Source organism: Bombina bombina, chromosome 4 (genome assembly GCF_027579735.1).
Source record: "Bombina bombina isolate aBomBom1 chromosome 4, aBomBom1.pri, whole genome shotgun sequence".
Lineage (NCBI taxonomy): Eukaryota > Metazoa > Chordata > Amphibia > Anura > Bombinatoridae > Bombina > Bombina bombina.
In genome coordinates, this window is record NC_069502.1 from 393,890,005 (window position 1) to 393,916,752 (window position 26,748).

At 42.5% G+C, this 26,748-nt stretch overlaps 1 protein-coding gene across 4 annotated transcripts in view; it reads left to right on the forward strand.

The window, feature by feature from the left end:
- The window catches only part of FXR1 (FMR1 autosomal homolog 1), a 356,275-nt gene that overhangs the window by 45,750 nt on the left and 283,777 nt on the right, over positions 1 to 26,748 (forward strand). For all 4 annotated transcript variants that reach the window (XM_053710172.1, XM_053710173.1, XM_053710171.1 and 1 more), the window contains 5 exons: positions 5,683 to 5,735; positions 5,814 to 5,907; positions 22,650 to 22,721; positions 24,401 to 24,549; positions 24,980 to 25,073. In XM_053710172.1, coding sequence (XP_053566147.1) covers positions 5,683 to 5,735; positions 5,814 to 5,907; positions 22,650 to 22,721; positions 24,401 to 24,549; positions 24,980 to 25,073 — 462 coding nt within the window. The remainder of the gene's footprint in view (positions 1 to 5,682; positions 5,736 to 5,813; positions 5,908 to 22,649; positions 22,722 to 24,400; positions 24,550 to 24,979; positions 25,074 to 26,748) is intronic.

Consider the following 26,748-nt stretch of genomic DNA (forward strand, 5'->3'; position numbering starts at 1 on the left):
CCAATAGACATACACAGTTGTATATTAATCTTGTGAGTACCAAGTGAAGTGATTATCTTGGAACTGTATAGCAATGTAAAAAGTGATATTTACTCAAAGCAGTGCGTGGTGCCAGTCTACACTGGATGCTTTGTCTTTTAGATTTGCCTTGTGAGTGCCTATAGAGAATATCAACTAGTTACAACTCTTAGAACCTTAAAAAAAATTTGACAGCCCAAATTAATGGTTTACCTATTAAACAAGGGAGGGCCAGATGAAACTATCTTGAGGGCCGCATTTGGCCCTGGGGCCTGTACTTTGAGACCACTGTTCTAAATGATTTCTCTGATACAGATTCTGATACCTGCGTATGTTGTGAGGAGGCCTGGGTAGACCAGCCCCCTCTATGTTCCGTATGCCGCAATAGGGTGTTGTCTTCAAACAATGTTGACATGTTAGAGACCACTGTACCGTCTACCTCTGAGGATTCCTCGTCCCGGGAGGTGCCTTCCCTAGAATCTTCTCCTACACATGCAGTTCCCCTAATTATCATTACTCCGTCTGATAGAGACTTTTTTTTTTTTTTCCACCGGAGGTTACTGCGCGTTTTTGCATGGCCATCTCTATGGCTTTAGCGAGTTTGCCTCTTCCTGCTACTTGCAAGCGAAGGGTTAATCCGTGCTCTCCTGCCCATGGGCCGTCGTGTAAAATGACGATTGTGCCCGATCAGTCATCTGGGGATGCGGTTCCCTCTGAGGCTTCAGAGGTAGAACCTCTGGGGTCGGAGTCGCCTGATTTGACTCCTCCGACTGAGGGGGATTTGGCATTAAGATATAGAATGGCACGCCTGCGTTTACTTCTGAGAGGTTTTGGCGAAGTTAGAGGTTCCCAGCCCTGATCCATCAGGTGGATCTCAGTCCTCTAAATCGGATAACGATCTTGATTAGATGAGTGGAGAGGGTTGGATCCTCCTCCCTTTTTTTTTTTTTTTGGTTTTATGTATATAGTTATAGAATCTCAGTCCCGAGCTCTAAGGGGGGGGGGGGGGGAGGGGGTTGTGTTGATTAACAGGCAGGACCTGTTTTAGTTTGCACACCCTTTTTGACGTCCCTTTTTGTGCGTCAAACTATTTCATTTCTTTTCCGTCTCGGATAGTTTTTGTTTTAGAGCTCGGGGTTCTTGTGGAAACTCTTTTTAGGAAGAAGTTTCTTCACTTGGGTTGTATCGACTTTGATGGTTGGTGTCTTCCAATGGAAGCCTCTAGGTGTCTGTTCGGGGTGATGATTCCCTCGATTATCTAGAGATGAAAATTAAGCCTCAGAGCTTATTTTCCTTATTTTGTTGGGATCCTAAGGTTTCTTTTTTTTTTGGGGGGGGGGGATCTGGAGTTAATGTGGCAGTAGCCTCTTTATAGGTGTTGCAGTGGCTCCCGAGTCTTGGCGGTCCTAGTTTTAACAGTGTCTGCTAGTAGACCTTTTGGGGTTTGCTTCCTGCCGGTTCCATCCTCAGAGTTGGACCTAGACCTGAGTCCTGGTGTTGGCACCAGGTTGGATGAGGCTTGGTCTTTCAGACAGGAAGACTCTGGGCCTTAGAGCTTGCAAGTTAGTGATACTTCATCAGGTTCTGCCCTCCAATTCACCTCCAGGCCTTTGTTGGCACTGTGGTGGGGGGTGATGGGTTTGGCCCAGGCCGAGTCTTCGACATAGCATTGGGTTTTTGTCTCTGTATTAGCAGTCTTTTTGGACTACCGGTTGGGGAATCATTCTCCAGTGATCGGTCCAGATCTCCCGGTGTTGAGGATTTTATCCTAGTCCCCGGGGCAGTTTTGTCTTGGTCTCTTCCCTGTGAGCAGGGTGAGAGTGTTGTCCTGGTGAGCGAAGTCCCATAGTGTAGTGGTTATCATGTCTGCTTAACACGCAGAAGGTCCTGGGATTGTGACCCAGTGGGACTAGTGCAGTGCCTTTGAGCTGCACCAGAGGTATTGCTAAAAAGAAGAGTTCCTCCTGCGTAGACGGGAGGGTCTCAAATTTGGTGAAGGGCGGACGCCCACTACGGCCCTTGGCAGCAATCCATTCTCTGAGCGTGCTCTTCCGGAACGGATGTGCATTACAATCATCCGTTTTGATCTGTCTATCCAGAGTTTCAAATGTTTTCTGAGGAAAGCAGATCGAGTTTCTCAGCTGAGGTCCGCTGGACTAAGTGGCCTAGGGCATTAGTTTCCGGCCTAGCAAGCAGTATGCTTGGAGTTTGAATCCTGCTGTGGCAGTTTTTTAATTCTGAGGTGGTCTATTTTAACCTTCTTTGGGCCATGTCACTCTTTTTCGAGGAATTCTCGATCCTATCTGGAGTGGGCGTCAGTTAGACTGTTGCTCCATTTTTGCCCGCTAGTTCGTAATCTCGGTTAGAGGCTTCGCTGCAATGAGAGTTCCCTTGCTGCAGGGATCTATCGGGTCAGGGTCTCTTTGCGGCTGGGATCCTTTCTTCCGGGGCGTATTGAAAGGGTCGCTTGGACCTAGCCGAGAGAGGGTTTTTTTTCCGAAAGGTTTTCGGTCCTTTCCTTCAGCTCGTACCTGTTTGTCGTCACCTATTTTAGGCGTGGAGGACTCCCTCTTTTCTTGTAGAGAGGAGTTGGCTCTTCTGGATCCTGGAGTATTCTTCCCCTCTAGAATGAGCAGATGAAGGGCTTGTCTAACTAGTTCTTATTTGAAGGGGCAGCCAGCAAAGATAGCCTATGGCTAGCTTAGCTGCCTGGCTATGGTTCCTTTCTCTGGTATGTGTTTTCACAAGCAGTTTTTGCTCTCTGTTTGTGCTCCAGTTCCAGAGGTTCATTGTTCTTTCATGTGTTCAGTTTTTTTTTTTTTTTGCTATGGCTCTGCCTGCAGCTGGGCTGGCAAGCCAATTCCTTGCTCCTTTTTGGGGTTGCGTTTTATCCTTCAGGAGTTGCATCGGGTTAACTTTGTACCTGTACAGGAGGTGGTCTTTCATATACAAATTTAAACATGGATGAACAATTTTATACTTTAGCCCTTAATGTGTATTCAATAACTTGTTATACCAGTTAAACATTTTTACAGTAGACTATCCCTTTAAGCTATCGAAAGCACAAATGTATTGCATAATCTATACTATAATTGCGTTTGTAATGTCCGTCGGCAGTTGCGCACGCATCCTCACTGGAATGTTGGCAGCGCGAGGCAGCCAACAGAATTCACCTGGATGCAGCTTCGCTTCCGAAAATGGCAGGCTGCTGAAAGAATCCACCCTGCCATTTTCGGAATCCACCGGGATGCAGCGAAGGCAAACGGAGCATTACAAAAAAAAAAAACGATCCTCCCACACAAAGTATTAACACATACACCGCAAACCCACACATTGCAAAATAATAAAGTAATTAATCCCTTAACCGTCAACCACCCACATCGCAATAAACCTAATTACACTATTAACCCCTAAACCGCGAAACCCCCACATCACAATAAACCTATTTACCCTAATAACTCCTAAACCTCAAAAACACTACATCGCAGTAAACCTAATTACCCTATTAACCCCTTAAACAGCCAAAACCCACAACGCAAATAACTAATTACTAAGCCCCCTAACCTAACACCCCTTAATCTTAACACCCCCTAAATTAACACAAATTACCTAAACTAAAAAATACTAAAGTTACAAAAAATAAAAAAGGCTAACATTACAGAAAATAAAAAAAAAATGAATTACCAAAGTTTACAAAATTAAACCTAATCCCTATGAAAATAAAAAAAGCCCCCCCCCAAATAAAAACACCCCCTAATCTAAGAATAAACTGCCAGAAGCCCTAAAAAAGGGGTTTCTTTCATGTAATTGGCAAGAGTCCATGAGCTAGTGATGTATGGGATATACATTCCTACCAGGAGGAGCAAAGTTTCCCAAACCTCAAAATGCCTATAAATACACTCTCTCCCCCCTCTTTGGCTCTCTCTCCCCCCTCTTTGGCTCTCTCTCCCCCCCTCTTTGGCTCTCTCCCCCCCCCTCTTTGGCTCTCTCTCCCCCCTCTTTGGCTCTCTCTCCCCCCTCTTTGGCTCTCTCTCCCCCCTCTTTGGCTCTCTCTCCCCCCTCTTTGGCTCTCTCTCCCCCCTCTTTGGCTCTCTCTCCCCCCTCTTTGGCTCTCTCTCCCCCCTCTTTGGCTCTCTCTCCCCCCTCTTTGGCTCTCTCTCCCCCCTCTTTGGCTCTCTCTCCCCCCTCTTTGGCTCTCTCTCCCCTCTCTTTGGCTCTCTCTCCCCCCTCTTTGGCTCTCTCTCCTTTTTGGCTCTTTTTCCTCTTTGGCTCTCCCCCCCCCCCTTCTCTTTGGCTCTCCCCCCCCTTCTCTTTGGCTCTCCCCCCCGCTTCTCTTTGGCTCTCCCCCCCCCTTCTCTTTGACTCTCTCCCCCCCCTTTCTCTTTGACTCTCTCCCCCCCCCCTTCTCTTTGACTCTCTCCCCCCCCTTCTCTTTGGCTCTCCCCCCCCCCCCTTCTCTTTGGCTCTCCCCCCCCCCCCTTCTCTTTGGCTCTCTCCCCCCCCCCTTCTCTTTGGCTCTCTCTCCCCCCCCTTCTCTTTGGCTCTCTCTCCCCCCCCTTCTCTTTGGCTCTCTCTCCCCCCCCTTCTCTTTGGCTCTCTCTCCCCCCCCCCTTCTCTTTGGCTCTCTCTCCCCCCCCTTCTCTTTGGCTCTCTCTCCCCCCCCTTCTCTTTGGCTCTCTCTCCCCCCCCTTCTCTTTGGCTCTCTCTCCCCCCCCCCTTCTCTTTGGCTCTCTCTCCCCCCCCCTTCTCTTTGGCTCTCTCTCCCCCCCCCTTCTCTTTGGCTCTCTCTACCCCCTTCTCTTTGGCTCTCTCTACCCCCTTCTCTTTGGCTCTCTCTCCCCTCTTTGGCCCTTCTCCCCCCCTCTCCTGCTCCTTCTCCCCCCCTCTCCTGCTCCCTCTCTGGCTCTGTCTTGAAGTCTTCACATCGCGGGACCCCGCCCGGCCACGCCCCATCGCGGCGGCGCCCGGCCACGCCCATCGCGACACCCGGCCACGCCCCATCGCTGCGGCACCCGCCCGGCCACGCCCACCACAACGCCCAGCTACGCCCCCATCGCAACGCTCCCGTCGGCCACAAACAGCTGTGAGGTCTGGAGAGCGTGTGGCCGCTTCTCACGCAGCACACCTCACAGCTGTTGAGTAGCTCGCGCTCCATATCTCTTGCCACAGGCTGTTTCAATCAGCTTACCTCGCGCTCCCCAGACCTCACAGCTGTTTGTGTACCTCGCACTCCCTATCTCAAGGCCAAGTGTTTGTCTCTACTGCGCATGACGGCTTCAGACAAACACTTGGCCTTTTATAATATAGGATTGGGTGGTGTGCCTATTAAATATGTCTTGGAGGAGAACACTGGGTGACAGCAGAAGCTAACAAAAATGGCTGATATTCAGAAATCATTATCTGCTGAAAATAGGTGCAAAATTGTGATCAGCTTAATAGTTCTAATACAAGAAACAATGTAATAATCAAAAGTTATAATATGACACAGCATTTTCTTTTTGAACTTTTATGTCACTTTAATCTGCTTTCTTATTGTAATACAATACTTAAAGGGGAAATAAAGTGTTACGCATGTGTTTTGCAAAAATGTATTTCTTTTTTCATTCATATGTTTGTTTAGTGAAGTTTTTTTTCTTCATCAAATTTTTTATTTTTTATTTGCAGGGATTCATCAAAGATGTTCATGAAGATTCACTTACAGTTGTTTTCGAAAACAAGTAATTATGATTTAATTAAAACGTTCTGCCTTTTGTCTGTTGTTCCTTGTTTAAAACATAAGTTTCCTGTTTTTAAAGTTGGCAGCCAGAACGTCAGGTCCCTTTCCATGAGGTCCGAATGCCACCTCTGCCTGATATTAAGAAGGAAATCACTGAGGGAGATGAAGTTGAGGTATGCTGACTTATCATTTTTAAATGTTGACATTTGGAATATGCATTGGAGCTATGCCCAGAAGTGATTGATTTGGTCTGTTGCAGATCTTGAAGTGCAAATCAAGAGATTGTTGTGGAATTTCTAAGTGTTGCTCCTAGGGATGCACCAAAATGAAAATTCTAGACTGAAAATTCTGGATGCCCTTGGCCGAAAACCGAAAATGACTTTTCCCCCAAAATAATTTTAAAATATTTCTTTCTACAATTTTATTATTAATATAAGATTTTTTATAATAAATATAAATATATATATATATATATATATATATATATATATATATATATATATATATATATATATACATACATACATACATACATACATACATACATACATACATACATACATACATACATACATACACACACACACAGTATATATTCTATTCTATATGTAAACAGTCAGTTTAAACGTCCATTTATCTAAGCTGAAATAAATTCTTAGTTACTTACAATTAAGACCAATTCTAAGATTTGCCAGGATAAACTACTTAGCACCAAGGATTTGTTTAAAAATACACAGGCTATGAAATATAAGGTTAAAATACAATTGTTCTTTTAAATCTGCTAATTGCAGTTTAGTTATAATCACTAAATACCTTTTGATTTAAATATATATATATTTAACAATCGCATATACTTCACCCAAAATGACCAAAATCGATTATTCAGTTTCCAATATTTCTCAACAGGTCCAATTTCACCTCAGAATACCAAAAATTGGAGTATTTTGCATGTGGAGAATAATGGTAGCTATTAGCTTAAAGTAACTGTGTCCCCGCAGCAGTTATCAGTTACAAGTTAGCCAAAGTTTTAGCCCAAGTTAGCCCCTTCTCTCTCTATGCTTGGGGTTAAATCATGTTATATAACCCCACCCCTTTTTGTTAAGTACCATCATTGGTGAAATTGGAAACACACAACGGAAGCTTGTCTCGGATTGGCCATTCTAGCTTGTCCCTTCTCAATGGTCACCTGGGATGGCATGGTTGCTAGGGAAATGCATCTTTGTTAACAACCAAATCTTTTGGCTGTCATTCTCCGATCACAGCACCGGGGGCAGCATGACAAACAGCAATACAGTCCTAACATTCATTTCTCTTGTTAAGTGTATCCAGTCCACGGATCATCCATTACTTATGGGATATTCTCCTTCCCAACAGGAAGTTGCAAGAGGATCACCCCAGCAGAGCTGCTATATAGCTCCTCCCCTAACTGCCATATCCAGTCATTCTCTTGCAACCCTCAATATAGATGGAGGTCGTGAGAGGAGTGTGGTGTTTTATACTTAATTAATTCTTCAATCAAAAGTTTGTTATTTTTAAATGGCACCGGAGTGTGCTGTTTTTTCTCAGGCAGTATTTGGGAGAAGAATCTGCCTGCGTTTTCTATGATCTTAGCAGAAGTAAGTAAGATCCACTGGCTGTTCTCACACATTCTGAGGAGTGGGGTAACTTCAGAAAGGGAATGGCGTGCGGGGTCTCCTGCAACTAAGGTATGTGCAGTAAAATATTTTTCTAAGGAATGGAATTGACTAAGAAAATACTGCTGATACCGAAGTAATGTAAGTAAAGCCTTAAATGCAGCGAAAGCGACTGGTATCAGGCTTATTAATGTATGTGCAGTAAAATAATTTTCTAAGGAATGGAATTTGACTAAGAAAATGCTGCTAATACTGAAGTAATGTAGTAAAGCCTTAAATGCAGTAGAAGCGACTGATATCAGGCTTATCAATAGAGATACATACTCTTTAAAAAAGGATGTTTAAAACGTTTGCTGGCATGTTTAATCGTTTTTTGAGGTACATTGGTGATAAAACTTATTGGGGCATAATTTTTTCCACATGGCTGACTTATTTTCTGCATAGAAACAGTTAACTGAGGCTTCCCACTGTTGTAATAATGAGTGGGAGGGGCCTATTTTAGCGCTTTTTTGCGCAGTTAAAATTACAAAATGAATCATCCAGATTCCCTCAGCAGTCCCATGAATACTACAGGACATCTCTAAAGGGCTTAAAGACTTCCAAAATCGTTTATAGGGAAGGTAATCCACAGCTCAGCTGTGGCAGTTTTGTTGTGTCTGTTAAAAAAAGTCTGTCGTTTTTTTGATCTGTTTATTGCATTAAGGGGTTAATCATTCATTTGCAAGTGGGTGCAATGCTCTGCTGACTTGTTACATACACTGTAAAAATTTTCTTAGTGTAACTGCCTTTTTTCACTGTTTCAAATTTTGTCAAAATTTGTTTCTCTTAAAGGCACAGTAACGTTTTTTATGTTGCTTGTTAACTTGCTTTAAAGTGTTTTCCAAGCTTGCTAGTCTCATTGCTAGTCTGTACAAACATGTCTGAAACTGAGGATACTTGTTCATTATGTTTAAAAGCCATGGTGGAGCCCCATAGGAGAATGTGTACTAAATGTATTGATTTCACCTTAAACAGTAAAGATCAGTCTTTATCTATAAAATAATTGTCACCAGAGGGGTCTGTCGAGGGGGAAGTTATGCCGACTAACTCTCCCCACGTGTCGGACCCTTCGCCTCCCGCTCAAGGGACGCACGCTAATATGGCGCCAAGTACATCAGGGACGCCCATAGCGTTTACTTTGCAGGACATGGCTGCAATCATGAATAATACCCTGTCAGAGGTATTATCCAGATTGCCTGAATTGAGAGGCAAGCGCGATAGCTCTGGGGTTAGACGAGATACAGAGCGCGTAGATGCTGTAAGAGCCATGTCTGATACTGCGTCACAATATGCAGAACCTGAGGACGGAGAGCTTCAGTCTGTGGGTGACGTCTCTGATTCGGGGAGACCTGATTCAGAGATTTCTAATTTTAAATTTAAGTTTGAGAACCTCCGTGTATTGCTTGGGGAGGTATTAGCTGCTCTGAATGACTGTGACACAATTGCAGTGCCAGAGAAATTGTGTAGGCTGGATAAATACTATGCAGTGCCGGTGAGTACTGATGGTTTTTCCAATACCTAAAAGGCTTAGAGAAATTATTAGTAAGGAGTGGGATAGGCCCGGTGTGCCCTTTTCCCCACCTCCTATATTTAGAAAAATGTTTCCAATAGATGCCACTACACGGGACTTATGGCAGACTGTCCCTAAGGTGGAGGGAGCAGTTTCTACTTTAGCAAAGCGTACCACTATCCCGGTTGAGGACAGTTGTGCTTTTTCAGATCCAATGGATAAAAAATTTGAGGGTTACCTTAAGAAAATGTTTATTCAACAAGGTTTTATTTTACAGCCCCTTGCATGCATTGCGCCTGTCACTGCTGAGGCGGCATTCTGGTTTGAGGCCCTTGAAGAGGCCATCCATACAGCTCCATTGACTGAAATTGTTGACAAGCTTAGAACTCTTAAGCTAGCTAACTCATTTGTTTCTGATGCCATTGTTCATTTGACTAAACTAATGGCTAAGAATTCCGGATTCGCCATCCAGGCGCGTAGGGCGCTATGGCTCAAATCCTGGTCAGCTGATGTGACTTCAAAGTCTAAATTACTCAACATTCCTTTCAAGGGGCAGACCTTATTCTGGCCTGGTTTGAAAGAAATTATTGCTGTCATTACTGGAGGTAAGGGTCATACCCTTCCTCAGGACAGGGCCAAATCAAAGGCCAAACAGTCTAATTTTCGTGCCTTTCGAAATTCCAAGGCAGGTGCAGCATCAACTTTCTCCGCTTCAAGATAAGAGGGAACTTTTGCTCAATCTAAGCAGGCCTGGAAACCTAACCAGTCCTGGAAACCTAACCAGTCCTGGAACAAAGGCAAGCAGGCCAGAAAGCCTGCTGCTGCCCCCAAGACAGCATGAAGGAACGGCCCCCTATCCGGCGACTGATCTAGTAGGGGGCAGACTTTTTCTCTTCGCCCAGGCGTGGGCAAGAGATGTTCAGGATCCCTGGGCGTTGGAGATCATATCTCAGGGATATCTTCTGGACTTCAAAGCTTCCCCTCCACAAGGGAGATTTCATCTTTCAAGGTTATCTGCAAATCAGATAAAGAAAGAGGCATTCCTACGCTGTGTGCAAGACCTCCTAGTAATGGGAGTGATCCATCCAGTTCCGCGGACGGAACAAGGACAGGGTTTTTATTCAAATCTGTTTGTGGTTCCCAAAAAAGAGGGAACCTTCAGACCAATTTTGGATCTAAAGATCTTAAACAAATTCCTCAGAGTTCCATCTTTCAAAATGGAAACTATTCGGACCATCCTACCCATGATCCAAGAGGGTCAGTACATGACCACAGTGGACTTAAAGGATGCCTACCTTCACATACCGATTCACAAAGATAATCATCGGTTCCTAAGGTTTGCCTTTCTAGACAGGCATTACCAATTTGTAGCTCTTCCCTTCGGGTTGGCTACAGCCCCGAGAATCTTTACGAAGGTTCTGGGCTCACTTCTGGCGGTTCTAAGACCGCGAGGCAAAGCGGTGGCTCCGTATCTAGACGACATCCTGATACAGGCGTCAAGCTTTCAAATTGCCAAGTCTCATACAGAGAGAGTTCTGGCATTTCTGAGATCGCACGGGTGGAAAGTGAACGAGGAAAAGAGTTCTCTATCCCCACTCACAAGAGTCTCCTTCTTAGGGACTCTTATAGATTCTGTAGAGATGAAAATTTACCTGACGGAGTCCAGGTTATCAAAGCTTCGAAATGCTTGCCGTATTCTTCATTCCATTCCGCGCCCTTCGGTGGCTCAGTGTATGGAGGTGATCGGCTTAATGGTAGCGGCAATGGACATAGTGCCATTTGCGCGCCTACATCTCAGACCGCTGCAATTATGCATGCTAAGTCAGTGGAATGGGGATTACACAGATTTGTCCCCTCTGCTAAATCTGGATCAAGAGACCAGAGATTCTCTTCTCTGGTGGTTGTCTCGGGTCCACCTGTCCGAGGGTATGACCTTTCGCAGGCCAGATTGGACAATTGTAACGACAGATGCCAGCCTTCTAGGTTGGGGTGCAGTCTGGAACTCCCTGAAGGCACAGGGATCGTGGACTCAGGAGGAGAAACTCCTTCCGATAAATATTCTGGAGTTGAGAGCAATATTCAATGCTCTTCTGGCTTGGCCTCAGTTAGCAACACTGAGGTTCATCAGATTTCAGTCGGACAATATCACGACTGTGGCTTACATCAAACATCAAGGGGGAACCAGGAGTTCCCTAGCGATGTTAGAAGTCTCAAAAATAATTCGCTGGGCAGAGACTCACTCTTGCCACCTGTCGGCAATCCATATCCCAGGTGTGGAGAACTGGGAGGCGGATTTTCTAAGTCGTCAGACTTTTCACCCGGGGGAGTGGGAACTCCATCCGGAGGTGTTTGCTCAATTGATTCATCGTTGGGGCAAACCAGAGTTGGATCTCATGGCGTCTCGCCAGAACGCCAAGCTTCCTTGTTACGGATCTAGGTCCAGGGACCCAGAAGCGACGCTGATAGATGCTCTAGCAGCGCCTTGGTTCTTCAACCTGGCTTATGTGTTTCCACCGTTTCCTCTGCTCCCTCGACTGATTGCCAAAATCAAACAGGAGAGAGCATCGGTGATTCTAATAGCGCCTGCATGGCCACGCAGGACCTGGTATGCAGACCTAGTGGACATGTCATCCTTTCAACCATGGACTCTGCCTCTAAGACAGGACCTTCTAATACAAGGTCCTTTCAATCATCCAAATCTAATTTCTCTGAGACTGACTGCATGGAGATTGAACGCTTGATTCTATCAAAGCGTGGCTTCTCCGAGTCAGTCATTGATACCTTAATACAGGCACGAAAGCCTGTTACCAGGAAAATCTATCACGTACATATGGCGTACATATCTTTACTGGTGTGACTCCAAGAATTACTCATGGAGTAAGGTTAGGATTCCTAGGATATTGTCCTTTCTCCAAGAGGGTTTGGACAAAGGATTATCAGCTAGTTCCTTAAAGGGACAGATTTCTGCTCTGTCTATTCTTTTGCACATGCGTCTGGCAGAAGTTCCAGACGTCCAGGCATTTTGTCAGGCTTTGGTTAGAATTAAGCCTGTGTTTAAACCTGTTGCTCCCCCATGGAGCTTAAACTTGGTTCTTAAAGTTCTTCAAGGAGTTCCGTTTGAACCCCTTCATTCCATTGATATTAATCTTTTATCTTGGAAAGTTCTGTTTTTGATGGCTATTTCCTCGGCTCGGAGAGTCTCTGAGCTATCTGCCTTACAATGTGATTCTCCTTATCTGATTTTTCATGCAGATAAGGTAGTTCTGCGTACCAAACATGGGTTTTTACCTAAGGTGGTTTCTAACAAGAATATCAATCAAGAGATTGTTGTTCCATCATTGTGTCCTAATCCTTCAAAGAAGGAACGTCTTTTACATAATCTGGACGTAGTCCGTGCCTTGAAGTTTCACTTACAAGCTACTAAAGATTTTCGTCAAACATCTTCCCTGTTTGTCGTTTATTCTGGACAGAGGAGAGGTCAAAAAGCTTTGGCAACCTCTTTCCTTTTGGCTTCGGAGTATTATACGCCTAGCCTATGAGACTGCTGGACAGCAGCCCTCTGAAAGAATTACAGCTCATTCTACTAGAGCTGTGGCTTCCACCTGGGCCTTTAAAAATGAGGCCTCTGTTGAACAGATTTGCAAGGCCGCAACTTGGTCTTCGCTTCACACTTTTTCAAAATTTTACAAATTTGATACTTTTGCTTCTTCGGAGGCTGTTTTGGGGAGAAAGGTTCTTCAGGCAGTGGTTCCTTCCGCTTAATCCCTGCCTTGTCCCTCCCATCATCCGTGTACTTTAGCTTTGGTATTGGTATCCCATAAGTAATGGATGATCCGTGGACTGGATACACTTAACAAGAGAACATAATTTATGCTTACCTGATAAATTTATTTCTCATGTAGTGTATCCAGTCCACGGCCTGCCCTGTCATTTTAAGGCAGGTCTAAAATTTAATTAAACTACTGTCACCACTGCACCCTATGGTTTCTCCTTTCTCTGTTTGTTTCGGTCGAATGACTGGATATGGCAGTTAGGGGAGGAGCTATTTAGCAGCTCTGCTGTGGGTGATCCTCTTGCAACTTCCGGTTGGGAAGGAGAATATCCCATAAGTAATGGATGATCCGTGGACTGGATACACTACAAGAGAAATAAATTTATCAGGTAAGCATAAATTTATGTTTTTCAACACAGCGAATATTTATTTAATATATTATGTCCAAGATGAATATATACATATAGGTGTTACCTGAGTATTTTTGAAAGTTATAGACAAATCGGTTATATGACTTTTTAAGTATACATTCTGCTATTTAAAATCTAATGTCCATGTCTGGAGAGTTTGATGTTCTATGTGTATTTAGTTTTAGCAGGGGTAATTAGCACATAGGTGACACATAGTCATTTCTTCAGCTAATCTCTGTTTTTTACGAATTTCATTAGGTTTCAAACAAGAAATCCAGCCATTTCTCAGACATTGTGTCTGTATCACTGTATGGGGTAAAGAATGTTTTGAAGTTTTCACTTCCAGCTAGGGAGCAAATGCTGTGTCTTGAAGTTTTTTTGGGACATCTTATCTGCATTGAGCTTTGAGATGTGTATTCAGATTACATGAGTTTCAAGTCAATTCCTGACATCATAATTGTAATCTTATAATAGATATCTGATAAGAATATGACTTCACATATAAACAAATTCATTTTCTCCAACATTGGTGTGTCCGGTCCACGGCGTCATCCATTACTTGTGGGAAATGTTCTCCCCCACAGGGAAAGGCAAGGAGAGCACACAGCAAGAGCTGTCCATATAGCTCCCCCTCTGGCTCCGCCCCCCAGTCATTCTCCTTGCCGCTCTGAACAAGTAGCATCTACCACGGGGATGGCGAGGAGTTTGTGGTGTTAGTTGTAGTTTTTTATTCTTCTATCAAGAGTTTGTTATTTTAAAATAGTGCTGGCTTGTACTATTTACTCTATAACAGAAAAGTGATGAAGATTTCTGTTTGAGGGCTATGATTTTAGCACAAGTAACTAAAATCCATTACTGTTACCACGCAGGACTGTTGAAACAAGAGAACTTCAGTTGGGGGTAACAGTTTGCAGACTTATCTGCTTCAGGTATGACTAGTCTCCTTCTAACAACACAGGCTAATGCTAGATGACAGTCATTTTTCCCCTCGGGGGAAACGGTAAGCCATTTTTCTTTCACCTCAGCAAAAAAGATAACAGGCTTCCCCTTTTTGTTTTTTATGCTGGTAGACACTGTTAGGGGCTAAATCGATTGGTTTTTATTACAATATTATACCATTTGAAATATTTTATAAGCTCACATACACTTGGGAACGTTTTTTATTGACCTGGCTTGTTTTAAGACACCTAAATCTAGTCAGGAAGGCCCCTTCACTCTAGTGTGCTGAGGGAGGAAGCCTCATTTTGGCACTTCAGCTGTGCAGTTGAATTTCAAGGCAGTGCATGCAGATTCATGTGAGAGGGTCCTGTGGTTCAGAAAGTGACTCCAAAAGGCTTTTTTCTGTGAATGGTGACCCCTAAGGAAGGTAAAAAGCTGCAGCAAGGCTGTAGCTGGGATTGTGGTGTGTAAAAACGGTTAAATCCAACAATTAGCTCCGGTTTGCTTGTTTTAAGAGCTAGAGTCTCCATATTTGCTGTGCAATACTTTCTAAGCATTAAGACACTGGGGTCCAAATTTCAGAAAAATCGGATATTGCCTTCATAGTTTTTTGAACATTCAGAAATAAATGTGTCATTTTATTATTTAAAGAGACAGTAACGTTTTTGTTTAAAATCGTTTTTATTGCATTGTTTGCCTGCCTAAATCTGTTTAACATGTCTGTTCCATCAGATAACCTATGTTCTGTGTGTATAGAGACAAATGTGGTTCCCCCTTCGAGTGTTTGTGATAATTGCGCCATAGCGTCCAAACAAAATCAGGACAGCTCTGTTATTTTTCATAATGTTGCCCAAGATGATTTATCTAATGAAGGTAGTGGGGATAGCTCTACATCCTCTCCTTCTGTGTCTACACCAGCTTTGCCCGCACAGGCGACACCTAGCGCGCCAGTGCTTATTTCTATGCAACAATTATCAGCAGTAGTGGATAATTCTATAGCAAATCTTTTATCCAAACTGCCAGTTTTTCAGAGAAAGCGTGATTGTTCAGTTTTAAATACAGATAAAAAGGATGAACAATCAGACGCTGACGATGCCTTATCTATTTTACCCTCACATCAATCGGAATTGGCTGTGACTGAAGGGCTGTCTGAGGGTGAAATTTCAGACTCAGGAAAGATTTCTCAACAGGCAGAACCTGATCTAGTGGCATTTAAGTTTAAGCTAGAACATCTCCGCGCTTTGCTTAAGGAGGTATTAGCTACTCTGGATGACTGTGATTCCATGGTAGTACCAGAGAAGTTGTGCAAATTGGACAAATTTTTAGAGGTCCCAGTGCACGACGACGCTTTTCCAATACCTAAGAGGGTAGCGAACATAGTGGAAAAGGAGTGGGAGAAGCCAGGTGTACCCTTTGCCCCACCTCCTATATTTAAGAAAATGTTTCCCATAGTAGACCCTAGAAGGGACGCATGGCAAACGGTCCCGAAGGTTGAGGGAGCTGTTTCAACACTAGCGAAGCGCACAACTATTCCTATAGAGGACAGCTGCGCTTTCAAAGATCCTATGGATAAAAAATTGGAAGGATTGCTTTAAAAGATTTTTGTTCAGCAAGGGTTCATCCTTCAACCAGCTACGTGTGTTATTACTGTCACTTCAGCGGCGTCCTTTTGGTTCGAAGAACTAGAAAGGTCGCTCCAGAAAGAGACTTCCTATGAAGAAGTCATGGACAGAATTCACGCATTAAAGTTAGCTAATTCCTTTATATTGGATGCCGCCTTTCAAATAACGAAATTGGCGGCGAAAAACTCAGGTTTTGCTATAGTAGCGCGGAGGGCGCTTTGGCTAAAATCCTGGTCGGCAGACGTGTCGTCCAAGACTAAGTTACTGAATATTCCTTTCAAGGGTAAGACCCTTTTTGGGCCGGAATTGAAGGAAATTATTTCAGACATCACTGGGGGTAAGGGCCATGCCCTCCCACAGGATAGGCCTTTTAAGGCTAAGAACAAGTCTAATTTTCGTTCCTTTCGCAATTTCAGGAACGGACCGGCTAATAACTCCACTGCCGCTAGACAAGAAGGTAACGCGGCCCAGCCCAAACCCGCTTGGAAGCCCATGCAAGGCTGGAACAAGGGTAAACAAACCAAGAAACCTGCTGCTGCTACCAAGACAGCATGAAGGGGTAGCCCCCGATCCGGGACCGGATCTGGTAGGGGGCAGACTATCTCTCTTCGCTCAGGCTTGGGCAAGAGATGTTCTGGATCCCTGGGCACTAGAGATAGTTTCCAAGGGATACCTGTTAGAATTCAAGGGACTTCCTCCAAAGGGAAGGTTCCACCTGTCTCGCTTATCTTCAGACCAGATAAAGAAACAGGCATTCTTACATTGTGTAAGAGACCTATCAAAGATGGGAGTGATAAACCCAGTCCCCTCCGGGGAACAAGGTCTAGGGTTTTACTCAAACCTGTTTGTGGTTCCCAAAAAAGAGGGAACTTTCAGGCCAATTCTGGATTTAAAGATATTAAACAAGTTCCTCAGAGTTCCATCCTTCAAGATGGAAACCATTCGGACAATCTTACCAACAATCCAGCAGGGTCACTTTTTGACTACCGTGGATCTGAAGGATGCGTATCTGCATATCCCAATCCACAAATCTCATCATCAGTTCCTGAGGTTCGCCTTTCTGGACAAACATTACCAGTTTGTGGCTCTTCCATTCGGTTTAGCCACCGCTACCAGAATTTTCACAAAGGTGCTAGGGTCCCTTCTAGCGGTCCTAAGACCGAGGGGCATCGCTGTAGCACCTTATCTAGACGACATCCTAATCCAAGCGTCGTCTCTTTCCAAAGCGAGGGCTCATACAGACATTGTGTTGGCTTTTCTCAGATCTCACGGGTGGAAAGTGAACATAGAAAAAAGTTCACTGTCACCGTCCACAAGGGTTCCTTTTCTGGGAACAATAATAGATTCTGTGGAAATGAAGATCTTTCTCACAGACGTCAGAAAGACAAAGCTTCTAAAAGCTTGTCGAGTTCTTCACTCTATTTCTCAACCCTCCATAGCTCAATGCATGGAAGTAATAGGACTAATGGTCGCAGCAATGGATGTGGTTCCTTTTGCTCGAATTCATCTAAGACCATTACAGCTGTGCATGCTCAATCAGTGGAATGGGGACTATACAGACTAGTCTCCCCAAATTCAAGTAGACCAGGTAACCAGGGACTCGCTTCTCTGGTGGTTGACCCAGGATCACCTGTCTCAGGGAATGAGTTTCCGCACGACCGACGCCAGCCTCTTGGGGTGGGGTGCGGTCTGGGACTCTCTGAAAGCTCAGGGCCTATGGTCGCGGGAAGAGTCGCTTCTCCCGATAAACATTTTGGAACTAAGAGCTATATTCAATGCGCTCCTGGCTTGGCCTCAGCTAGCGGAAGCCAGGTTCATAAGATTTCAGTCGGACAACATAACTGTTGCGTACATCAATCATCAGGGGGGGAACAAAGAGTTCCCTAGCGATGAAGGAAGTAACCAAGATAATCCAATGGGCAGAGAATCACTCCTGCCATCTATCTGCTATTCACATCCCAGGAGTAGACAACTGGGAGGCGGACTATTTGAGTCGTCAGACTTTCCATCCGGGGGAGTGGGAACTCCATCCGGAGGTCTTTGTTCAGTTAACCCAATTATGGGGCATTCCAGACATGGATCTAATGGCGTCCCGTCAGAACTTCAAGATTCCTTGCTACGGGTCCAGATCCAGGGATCCCAAGGCGACTCTAGTGGATGCATTAGTGGCGCCTTGGTCGTTCAACCTAGCATATGTGTTTCCACCGTTTCCTCTCCTCCCCAGGCTCATAGCCAGGATCAAACAGGAGAAGGCCTCTGTGATTCTGATAGCTCCTGCGTGGCCACGCAGGACTTGGTATGCAGACCTGGTGAATATGTAATCGGCTCCACCATGGAAGCTACCTTTGAGACAGGACCTTCTGGTACAAGGTCCATTCGAACATCCCAATCTAGTTTCTCTGCAGCTGACTGCTTGGAAATTGAACGCTTGATTTTATCCAAGCGTGGGTTTTCAAATTCTGTGATTGATACTCTGGTCCAAGCCAGAAAACCTGTGACTAGAAGGATTTACCATAAAATATGGAAAAAATATATCTGTTGGTGTGAATCCAAAGGATTCTCCTGGAGTAAGATTAAAATTGCAAAGATTCTCTCCTTTCTCCAAGAAGGTTTGGATAAAGGATTGTCAGCTAGTTCTCTAAAAGGACAGATTTCTGCATTATCCGTCTTGTTGCACAAACGACTGGCAGCTTTGCCAGATGTACAAGCTTTTGTTCAGGCTTTGGTTAGAATCAAGCCTGTTTACTCCTCCTTGGAGTCTAAATTTAGTTCTTTCAGTTCTTCAAGGGGTTCCGTTTGAACCTTTACATTCCATAGATATTAAGTTACTATCTTGGAAAGTTCTGTTTTTTGGTTGCTATTTCTTCTGCTAGAAGAGTTTCTGAATTATCTGCTTTGCAGTGTGATCCACCCTATCTGGTGTTCCATTCAGATAAGGTTGTTTTGCGTACTAAGCCTGGTTTTCTTCCAAAAGTTGTTTCCAACGAGAACATCAACCAGGAAATAGTTGTTCCTTCTTTGTGTCCGAATCCAGTTTCAAAGAAGGAACGTTTATTACACAATTTAGATGTTGTTCGTGCTTTCAAGTTCTATTTAGAAGCAACAAAAGATTTTAGACAAACCTCATCCTTGTTTGTCGTTTACTCTGGTAAGAGGAGAGGTCAAAAAGCTACTGCTACCTCTCTCTCTTTCTGGCTGAAAAGCATTATCCGCTTGGCTTATGAGACTGCCGGACGGCAGCCTCCTGACCGTATCACAGCTCACTCTACTAGGGCTGTGGCTTCCACATGGGCCTATGAGAACGAGGCTTCTGTTGACCAGATATGTAAGGCAGCGACTTGGTCTTCTCTGCACACTTTTGCCAAATTCTACAAATTTTATATTTTTGCTTCTTCGGAGGCTGTTTTTGAGAGACAGGTTTTGCAAGCCGTGGTGCCTTCTGTTTAGGTAACCTGATTTGCTCCCTCCCTTCATCCGTGTCCTAAAGCTTTGGTATTGGTTCCCACAAGTAATGGATGACGCTGTGGACCGGACACACCAATGTTGGAGAAAACAGAATTTATGCTTACCTGATAAATTACTTTCTCCAACGGTGTGTCTGGTCCACGGCCCGCCCTGGTTTTTTTAATCAGGTTGAAAAAATGTTTTCTTTATACACTACAGTCACCACGGCACCCTATAGTTTCTCCTTTTTCTCCTAACCGTCGGTCGAATGACTGGGGGGCGGAGCCAGAGGGGGAGCTATATGGACAGCTCTTGCTGTGTGCTCTCCTTGCCTTTCCCTGTGGGGGAGAACATTTCCCACAAGTAATGGATGACGCCGTGGACCGGACACACCGTTGGAGAAAGTAATTTATCAGGTAAGCATAAATTCTGTTTTTCTTATTCTATACATATACACACACACAGTGGATATAAAAAGTCTTCACCCCTGTTAAAATGTCAGGTTTCTGTGATGTAAAAAAAATGAGACAAAGATAAATCATTTCAGAGCGTTTTCCACCTTTAATGTGACCTATAAACTGTACAACTCAATTGAAAAACAAACTGAAATCTTTTATGTAAAGGGAAATAAAAATAAAATACTAAAATAATATGGTTGCATAAGTGTGAACACCCTTTTATAACTGGGGATGTAGCTGTGTTCAGAATTAAGCAATCACATTCAAAATCATGTTAAAGGGACAGTCTAGTATAAATTAAACTTTCATTATTCAGATAGGACTTTTAATTTTAATCAACTTTCCAATTTACTTTTATCATCAAATTTGCTTTTTTTCTCTTGGTATTCTTAGTTTAAACTAAACATAGGTAGGCTCATATGCTAATTTCTAAGCCTTTGAGGGCTGCCTCTTATCACATGCTTTTTAAATCTCTTTTCAACACAAAGAGACAAAGTACACGTGGGCCATATAGATAACACTGTGTTCAGGCACAGGGGGTTATTTAAGATTTAGCACAACACAATGCTAAATTTAAGACAATAGATAATAAACAGTCACAGTCATGTGATCAGGAGGCTGGAAGAAGGTTCCTAGATACAAGGTAATCACAGAGGTAAAAAGTATATTAATATAACTGTTGGTTATGCAAAACTGGGGAATGGGTAATAAAAGGATTATCTATCTTTTAAAACCATAACAATTCTATGGTAGACTGTCCCTTTAAATAGGAGTCAGTACACACCTGTCATCATTTAAAGTGCCTCTGATTAACCCCAAATAAAGTTCAGCTGTTCTAGTAGGTCTTTCCTGACATTTTGTTAGTCGCATCCTACAGCAAAAGCCATGGTCCGCAGAGAGCTTCTAAAGCATCAGAGGGATCTCATTGTTAAAAGGTATCAGTCAGGAGAAGGCTACAAAAGAATTTCCAAGGCATTAGATATACCATGGAACACAGTGAAGACAGTCATCATCAAGTGAAGAAAATATGGTGCAATAGTGACATTACCAAGAACTGGATGTCCTTCCAAAATTGATGAAAAGACGAGAAGAAAACTGGTCTGGGAGGCTGCCAAGAGGCCTACAGCAACATTAAAGGAGCTGCAGGAATATCTGGCAAGTACTGGCTGTGTGGTACAAAAAAAAACATCCAAACCCGGCTAAATTTTGCAAAAACACAGCTGAAGTTTCCCAAAAGCATGTTGCAAAAGGTGTTCTGGTCTGATAAAACGAAAGTTGAACTTTTTGTCCATAATTCCAAAAGATATGTTTGGCGCAAAAACAACACAGCATATCACCAAAAGAACACCATACCCACAGTGAAGCATGGTGGTGTCAGCATCATGCTTTGGGGCTGTTTTTCTTCAGCTGGAACTGGGGCCTTAGTCAAGGTAGAGGGAATAATGAACAGTTCCAAATACTATACAATATTGGCACAAAACCTTCAGGCTTCTGCTAGAAAGCTGAACATGAAGAGGAACTTTATCTTTCAGCATGACAACGACCCAAAGCATACATCCAAATCAACAAAGGAATTGCTTCACCAGAAGAAGATTAAAGTTTTGGGATGGTCCAGCCAGAGCCCAGACCTGAATCCAATTCAAAATCTGTGGGGTGATCTGAAGAGGGCTGTGCACAGGAGATGCCCTCGCATTCTGACAGATTTAGAGTGTTTTTGCAAAGAAGAGTGGGCAAGAGTGCCATGCTGAAAAACTCATACCCAAAAAGACTGAGTGCTGTAATAAAATCAAAAGGTGCTTCAATAAACTATTAGTTTTAAGGGTGTTCACACTTATGCAACCATATTATTTTAGTTTTTTATTTCCCTTTACCTAAACGATTTCAGTTGAGTTGTACAGTTTATAGGTCACATTAAAGGTGGAAAAAGTTCTGAAATGATTTATCTTTGTCTCATTTTTTTTTATATCACAGAAACCTGACATTTTAACAGGGGTGTGTAGACTTTTTATATCCACTGTGTGTGTGTGTGTGTGTATGTGTGTATATATATATATATATATATATATATATATATATATATATATATATATATATATATGTGTGTATATATATATATATATATATATATATATATATATATATATATATATATATATATATATATATATATATATATTATTCACCTGTACCCTGACAACGTGTCTCTTTAAGAACATGTGTTGACCCTTACAGATAATTTTACAAGGGATGGGTAGGTACCCAATCATAAATAAAGAGAGCAGTGCTCAACCTGGGAACATACAATAGCATAACTTGTTCTATAACTAGTTACCACCCAAGAAGCAGCCTCTCTTTGCTCAATATGTGCCTTTCACAGAGAAGAACTTTCCTGTAGCATATCAGTCTGATCCTGACTTAACAGTGCTGTCCATCCCCAAAATACCAGGCAATCCCTTCCTGAACTAGAGAAACGGCAAAACCCCAGATGTACGTTTTGGCTTATTGTGGGCCTCGTCAGTGAGGTGCAGCCATATCCCTCTAGGCACACTGAGCAACAGGTCCACATCTGGCTTCCCGAATCACCCTTAGGGAGACTTCTGTCAAGGTCATAATTTGCATAAATAAGAAGAGGTACCTAATAGACCAACCAGGAAGTAGTAATTGTATCCCATATAGTAATGGAAATATTTGTCATGTACTATGCAAATAAGTAGTTGTGCACTTTCCGCAGAGTAGCCACGGGTAGCGGTGCTCAGCCATTCTCTTTGATTTTTGTGTGTTGTACTATTAGACGACTATATACACCTCCGCGGCCATATTCGACATTAGTTAATGAATACCGAATTGCAGAAAGTGCACCTCTTCTAACTAGCAAATCAAAAATATAATTTTTTTTTTTTTTTGGGCACAAAAGGAACAGAAAAACTTTTAACATCTTGGGCTTTCCCCTTTCAATCCTGCGTCTCATGTTGCTATTACTGATAAATAATCTTATTGATGTTTAGCAAGTGTTGCAATAATTCTAAAGTAAAAAATTACATTTTTTTTCCCATGTTTCTAATGTATAATGAATCCATGTTTACATAGGTTTACTCAAGAGCAAATGACCAAGAGCCTTGTGGATGGTGGCTTGCTAAAGTACGGATGATGAAAGGAGAGGTATGCAGACCCTCTTATTTTACACCTTTTACTGATGAGTCATGAACCCTTATAAATAATTTTAGACATCAGTAGGTACATTATAAATAGGGTCATATGCTTGGGCTCAGCAAATCCATGGGCCTTTGATGCCTTTAAATTTGGGCTGCCATGTGTAAACATCTTACTGCATCTTTTTTGCACAATGCCAGGAAATTAGAACTCCCTGCGTGCCATATGGCCAGAGTAGAGATGTAGTTGTCACTTAAACTGTTTCTTGGTTTGCCAAGCCTGTTTGTGCATCACGCATAGCAGGAAACAAAAAGTCCTTCCTTGCTGCAAGCGCAGTTCTTATGAGTCATATATACGGTGGCAGCAACCCCTAGAGTTAAGTTTATCCCTGCAGTCCTTTGCACAGTTCAGTGCGGCTGCTGCCTTCTGCCTGTTTTGACAGTAATGAACACTGTGCATAACAAGCCTCACACAGCAGGTTACTCACCGAAAGATACCTCCCACAGCATATTCGATAACCTCTAAGGCACTTAAAAAATATTAAAAGCCATATTTCAGTGTTCTAAGATGCATCTCTCATCTCAAGTGCTACTACACTATAGGGAAATGTCCTGCTTCTTGTTTACTTTATTTTCACACAGCCGGTAGATTGGGGAGCATAGAAGAGATTAATAAGTGGAGGAAGTCTATCTGCAGTTACCTGCTGTTGGGTTTGGACTAGAGAATACTGGACAGTATTTACTTGGGGTGGTTCTAGAAGGGGATCCTATGTTATGCTGCAGAGGGGTGCCAGCTGATAGGACATGGATTTCAACTGGTAAAGGCTCATGGCTTTAAATAGTTGCACCCATGCTTGTGTATGGGCGAAGGCTGAACATGTACACTACAGTACAGGTAGCCCTCAGGTTACGCCGGGGTTAGGTTCCTGGAGTAATGGTTGTAATTGGAAACCGTTGTAAATTAAAACCCTGTTTATAATGTAAGTCAATGGCGAAGTGAGGGAGTTAGGTTCCAGGCCCCTCTCAAAATTGTCATAAGTAACACCTAATATAATTATTTTTAAAGGTTTGAAATGAAGACTTTAAATGCTAAACAGCATTATAAAACTAATAATATAGATTGTAACATCATCAAACTAAGTTTAATGAACAAAATCATTTGCTAAACATCACCTAATAAAATAATTACACAACAGATTGCCTCATCATCAAACTAAGTTTAATGAACTTGCATTTTTCTGCAATCAGTTCTCTGCATTGTAAGGATGTTGGATAATATTGGTTCTGCACATATTCTATGCATTTCAATCTGCAGTGATTAATAGGCAGTTAGGCACCCTCATCTCAAGCAGCTGGACAGGAAGATAATAGGGAAGTGCCTGCTAGACCTTGTTGCTCGATAGGTCTTGTCTGATCTGTGTACACAGATCAATTTCAGGCTGTTAAACTAGCTTATAACTTTGCTGAAACACAAGCGGACAGCTCCACCTACTAGCTGGCTATTTTAATAGTGCACTGATTTTTTAATGCATTTCAATAGCAGTCCCATGACTGAAAAAAAAGGTTGTTATTCTGAAACGGCGCAAATTGCATTAAGGGTTCCTAAGGATTAATTAAGCTTACATTTTAGGTAGAAATTTAGACAAATTTAGATGTTAATTGTTCTTGACTTTACTATTTGTTTTGCAGTTTTATGTTATTGAATATGCTGCTTGTGATGCCACCTACAACGAAATTGTCACTTTTGAAAGACTTCGACCCGTGAACCAGAACAAAACTGTAACCAAAAACTCTTTCTTTAAATGCATGGTTGATGTTCCAGAAGACTTAAGAGAAGCGTGAGTTAAAATACTTTTGCTTTAATGTAAAAAACAAAAACAAAAAAAAAAACAATGTTAAAAAGTTAGGCAGGTAACCTGTTTCTGGGTATTAATTAAAAGCAATGCTCTTATTGACAAATATTTTATTCTTTTGATGTAACATTTAGAATATGAATACATTTTATGTAATTGATCTAATCAAGATTTGTACATATATTGTAAGGTTGTACTACAGGAAAAAAGTAATGTTGTTCGTATTTTTAAAGCACCAAAACCCACCATATTTTTTATTTAATATATCTATGATAGAAAGTAAGATTTCCCACTCCCATTTTAATATCTGTAAGAGTTTTGAAACTGCTTATAGTAATCAATTCTGTATATCTTTTGGAAAACAAAAGTTTCCTTGTTTTATTTTTAATTATTTTTTTCACTCTGTTGTATTAAGGTGTGCAAGTGAAACTGTACATAAAGAATTCAAGAAAGCTGTAGGAGCATGCAGAGTCTATTTTAATGCAGAGTCTAATCAGCTTATAATATTGGTAAGTCAGGCTCTGTTATTGTATATATGTACATTGATTATCTCAGCAATGTTCCATGAGTTTATTATTTCAAACATGGGTGTCCTGTTTTTTATTATTTATATTTCTCCAACATAGGTGTGTCCGGTCCACGGCGTCATCCTTACTTGTGGGATATTCTCTTCCCCAACAGGAAATGGCAAAGAGCCCAGCAAAGCTGGTCACATGATCCCTCCTAGGCTCCGCCTACCCCAGTCATTCTCTTTGCCGTTGTACAGGCAACATCTCCACGGAGATGGCTTAGAGTTTTTTAGTGTTTAACTGTAGTTTTTATTATTCAATCAAGAGTTTGTTATTTTGAAATAGTGCTGGTATGTACTATTTACTCAGAAACAGAAAAGAGATGAAGATTTCTGTTTGTATGAGGAAAATGATTTTAGCAACCGTCACTAAAATCCATGGCTGTTCCACACAGGACTGTTGAGAGCAATTAACTTCAGTTGGGGGAACAGTGAGCAGTCTCTTGCTGCTTGAGGTATGACACATTCTAACAAGACGATGTAATGCTGGAAGCTGTCATTTTCCCTCTGGGATCCGGTAAGCCATGTTTATTACGATTGTAAATAAGGGCTTCAAAAAGGGCTTATTAAGACTGTAGACTTTTTTGGGCTAAATCGATTGATTATTAACACATATTTAGCCTTGAGGAATCATTTTATCTGGGTATTTTGATATAATAATATCGGCAGGCACTGTTTTAGACACCTTATTCTTTAGGGGCTTTCCCAAAGCATAGGCAGAGCCTCATTTTCGCGCCGGTGTTGCGCACTTGTTTTTGAGAGGCATGGCATGCAGTCGCATGTGAGAGGAGCTCTGATACTTAGAAAAGACTTTCTGAAGGCGTCATTTGGTATCGTATTCCCCTTGGGGCTTGGTTGGGTCTCAGCAAAGCAGATACCAGGGACTGTAAAGGGGTTAAAGTTCAAAACGGCTCCGGTTCCGTTATTTTAAGGGTTAAAGCTTCCAAATTTGGTGTGCAATACTTTTAAGGCTTTAAGACACTGTGGTGAAAATTTGGTAAATTTTGAACAATTCCTTCATGTTTTTTCGCATTTGCAGTAATAAAGTGTGTTCAGTTTAAAATTTAAAGTGACAGTAACGGTTTTATTTTAAAACGTTTTTTGTACTTGTTATCAAGTTTATGCCTGTTTAACATGTCTGAACTACCAGATAGACTGTGTTCTGAATGTGGGGAAGCCAGAATTCCTATTCATTTAAATAAATGTGATTTATGTGACAATGACAATGATGCCCAAGATGATTCCTCAAGTGAGGGGAGTAAGCATGGTACTGCATCATTCCCTCCTTCGTCTACACGAGTCTTGCCCACTCAGGAGGCCCCTAGTACATCTAGCGCGCCAATACTCCTTACTATGCAACAATTAACGGCTGTAATGGATAATTCTGTCAAAAACATTTTAGCCAAAATGAACACTTATCAGCGTAAGCGCGACTGCTCTGTTTTAGATACTGAAGAGCATGACGACGCTGATATTAATATTTCTGAGGGCCCCTAACTCAGTCTGATGGGGCCAGGGAGGTTTTGTCTGAGGGAGAAATTACTGATTCAGGGAACATTTCTCAACAAGCTGAACCTGATGTGATTGCATTTAAATTTAAGTTGGAACATCTCCGC